This window comes from Mesitornis unicolor, unplaced genomic scaffold (genome assembly GCF_000695765.1).
Source record: "Mesitornis unicolor isolate BGI_N332 unplaced genomic scaffold, ASM69576v1 scaffold39652, whole genome shotgun sequence".
Classification (NCBI taxonomy): Eukaryota; Metazoa; Chordata; class Aves; order Mesitornithiformes; family Mesitornithidae; genus Mesitornis; species Mesitornis unicolor.
The window spans coordinates 1-3,634 of NW_010170557.1; the positions used below are offsets into that span (position 1 = coordinate 1).

Sequence of the window (3,634 nt, forward strand, 5' to 3'; positions counted from 1 at the left end):
GCGCTGTTCTCCGCCACCGGTGTCAGTGCAGGGGTGAAGGCGGCAGCGGGAGCCCCTCGGGGGTGGTGCTCAAAGCCGGAGCACTGCACTCCGGCAGCCCTTTCCCTCTCCCTGCTCAGCTTTCCTGACAGCAGGGATTCCCTCCCTGCCAGCAGGCCCCTCTGGGAGGAGCGCAGCTGAGCTTGCCCGCTCTGAATGGACTTCAGCAGCTTGGCACAAGCAAACCGAGTGCGATTGCTTAACAACCTGCTCACGGCCCCGCGCTGGCCTTGCAGGGTTAATGGGTGAAAAGATGCATTGTGTTCAGCCGAGGCAGACCCTGGGTCGTCACGCCTGCCTGGGAGCTTGTGCTCTGCATTATAATGCTAGTGGCTGGACCCAATGGGCATCACGCGTGCTGTGGAGTCAAGCTGAGGCAAAGCAGCTCCCTGAGCTGTGCTTGCTTCAGTTAGTAATTGGGGCTGGACTGATCAAAGCACTGCAATTAATGAACTGGTCTTAAATCAGCGGGAAAGCCTGACATTTGTCTGTGTTTTTCTCACCCAGTGAGCCCCAGCCCCTCTGTGTTTCCAGGGAAGGTGTGGGATAGGAGGAGGCAGCATGCAGGGGTGAAGTGCAGAGGCCTCCAGCCCTGCTGCCACCCCAGCTTGTCCCATAAACTCCCCTCTCCGTTGGCAGGTGACACTGGACACAGCAAGAAGATGGCAAACTCAATGCAAGGTGATGGGGGCCTTCCCAGTGCAGAGCTCTGGGCCTCCCATAACAGGATGGTAATGGAGCCGCTTGACAGCAACGACCCAGAGGTGAGAGCCCTGTCCTGGACCCTGCCCACCAGCCACTTCATTCATCCCCAGGCAGCTGTGGGGAGACCCAAAACATGGCCTGTGACCAGACATAGGAACTGTTAGGGCTCAGCTGTACCAAGAAGGGATCTCCTTTCCCATCTCCAGCATCTTTCCAGGCCCCTCTCCATGCCCTGTCCCCTCCAAGGATGCATCCCCTACCACAGAACATCCACATCTCCATGCAGAGCCAGCACGGGTGAAGCTGTTTCTGTTTCTCTCCCTTCTCAAAGGTGCACAGCATCATCAAGAAGGAGAAGCAGCGGCAGAGGCTGGGGCTGGAGTTAATCGCTTCGGAGAACTTTGCAAGCCGAGCGGTCCTGGAGGCGCTGGGATCCTGCATGAACAACAAATACTCTGAGGGATACCCAGGACAGAGGTATGGGGCTGGGGCAGAGTCCCACCGCACCCAAACCCTTGCAGGGAGGGGAGAGGAAGCGCCCACGCTGCCAGGCCTCACCTCTGGGAAGGAAGCGACGTCCTTGGCTATGCACGGGACAATCTCAGCAGGGTGACATCTGCTGCAGCTGCTGTCCACACGCGGCATCACCGGGTTCTCCACGGCTTGGTCACCGGTTTGGGTTTAACCTCTGCCTCATGCTTTACCAACAGGTACTATGGTGGGACAGAGTTTGTAGACGAGCTGGAAAGGCTGTGCCAGAAGCGAGCCCTGCAGGCGTACCGGCTCGACCCCCAGAAGTGGGGCGTCAACGTCCAGCCCTACTCAGGTAATGGGGCGCTCAGGAGAGCCAGACTGGCTGCATCGGTCTCTGCACGCCCCAGCACCTGTAACCGGCCCAGTGTGCTCTGCCTGCAGGGTCACCGGCCAACTTTGCGGTGTACACGGCCCTGGTGGAGCCCCACGGCAGGATCATGGGGCTGGACCTGCCCGATGGAGGCCACCTCACCCACGGCTTCATGACGGACAAGAAGAAGATCTCTGCCACCTCTCTCTTCTTCGAGTCTATGCCCTACAAGGTACAGTGAGCTGCTCCAGCTGGAGCCAGGATGTGGTTGTCAAAAGCGTTGGTACCTCTTAAAGTTCAAAGTACCAGTGTCAGCCTCCGGGCACCCCCTCCTGCAGCTGCACCCATGCCAAGGCGGCTGAACCCTCCTCTTCCTCTCCCAGGTCAACCCCAAGACGGGTTACATCGACTACGACCGGCTGGAGGAGAACGCCCGCCTCCTCCACCCCCAGCTGCTCTTCCACCCCAAGCTGATCGTAGCAGGTGAGGATCAAACCCTCACCCCTCTCCCTGTGACACAGCCTGGGTGGGGGTGGCTCCCTGAAGCCACCCTCGTAAGCCCCTGGGTACCCATGAGTGCTGCAGTCCCAGGAGGAGACCTCAAACACATCCATGCTGGCAGGAGCTTGTGTGCTGTCCCCAGCTGGGCTGTTCCTATTGCAGAGCTGGACCTGGGGTTGTCACAAGGTCCTCGAGCGTCTGCTCCTGTCCCCTCCATGTGCCACCTCCCTGCAGGTACCAGCTGCTACTCGCGCAACCTGGACTACGTCCGCATGCGGAAGATCGCCGATGCCAACAGTGCCTACCTGATGGCCGACATGGCCCACATCAGCGGGCTGGTGGCCGCCGGCGTGGTGCCCTCCCCCTTCGACCACTGCGACATCGTCTCCACCACCACCCACAAGACCTTGCGGGGCTGCAGGGCTGGCATGATCTTCTACCGAAAAGGTGCCAGAGCTGGCTGGGGAGCAGGGAGAAACGCTCCCCCCAGGCTGGGGGGGCTGCAAGTTAAAGCTCCTTTGTGCTCTAGCTGGGAAAGAGGGAGAGCAGGGAGGTCTGTGGCCTCCTGAAAGCATCTGGGGAGCTTCCCAGGACCAACAGTGGCCCAGATTTGATAAGAAACCACCACCATCACCCCTGCTCTGAGAGGCCAGTGGGGTGCAAGCAGCTTGTGGGAGAAGGGCGGCTGTGCTCATGAGTGACCCTGCCCTCCCCTCCCGCAGGCACCCGCAGTGTGGACCCCAAGACGGGCAAGGAAACGCTCTACAACCTGGAGAGCCTCATCAACCAGGCGGTTTTCCCAGGGCTGCAGGGAGGCCCGCACAACCACGCCATCGCAGGTAGGCAAAGGGAACCAATAGAGATGTCCTGGCTGGGCTCTGACCCCCAGCAGCAGTGCAGGGAGGGCTCCAGCTGCCCCGAGGGGCTCATGGCCTGGAGAGAACACAGCGAGCAGCAGCCAGGCTTGCCTCATCCTACCTTTTGGGTCATGGCAACATCAGCAGCCTGGTTAGGGGAAGGGATTGTCTCAATTTGCTCAGTTTCCAAGATGACTTCTGCTGGGAACCCCCAAAACCTCTCCCTGGTCTGCCTTCCCCCCCAGGGATCGCGGTGGCGCTGCGGCAGGCCATGACACCCGAGTTCAAGGCCTACCAGCAGCAGGTGGTCGCCAACTGCAAGGCGCTGTCGGCGGCGCTCATGGAGCTGGGCTACAACATCGTCACGGGTGAGCACCGGTCTCGGCTGTGTGTGACCCAGGGTCCAAGCCAGGCCCCAGGGCGGCGATGGGCAGAGCTCTGCCATCCCAATTCCTCAGGGCATCTGCAAAACTACTTTGAAGCAGCTCCCCCGTTCCCAAAGGCCAAGCCCCCTTCTGCTCCCAAAACCAGGGCTAGACCCCGGTGCAATCCAAGCCTTTTTTGCTGAAGTTTCACATGGGAGCAGCACCCACCCCAGCCCCCTGCCCCCCCACCAACGCCCTCTCTTTGCAGGGGGCTCCGACAACCACCTGATTCTGCTGGACCTGCGCAACAGAGGCACGGACGG

The 3,634-nt window shown here is 60.6% G+C and overlaps 1 protein-coding gene across 1 annotated transcript in view; it reads left to right on the plus strand.

Annotated features, from left to right (window-relative positions):
- Positions 1–701: 701 nt before the first annotated feature.
- The window catches only part of SHMT1 (serine hydroxymethyltransferase 1 (soluble)), a 3,539-nt gene continuing 606 nt past the window's right edge, over positions 702–3,634 (plus strand). Inside the window, exons 1-9 of the mRNA XM_010179729.1 lie at positions 702–803; positions 1,076–1,221; positions 1,455–1,570; positions 1,660–1,820; positions 1,972–2,071; positions 2,324–2,536; positions 2,812–2,928; positions 3,192–3,314; positions 3,580–3,633. Of these exons, the coding sequence (XP_010178031.1) occupies positions 702–803; positions 1,076–1,221; positions 1,455–1,570; positions 1,660–1,820; positions 1,972–2,071; positions 2,324–2,536; positions 2,812–2,928; positions 3,192–3,314; positions 3,580–3,633 (1,132 nt within the window). The remainder of the gene's footprint in view (positions 804–1,075; positions 1,222–1,454; positions 1,571–1,659; positions 1,821–1,971; positions 2,072–2,323; positions 2,537–2,811; positions 2,929–3,191; positions 3,315–3,579; position 3,634) is intronic.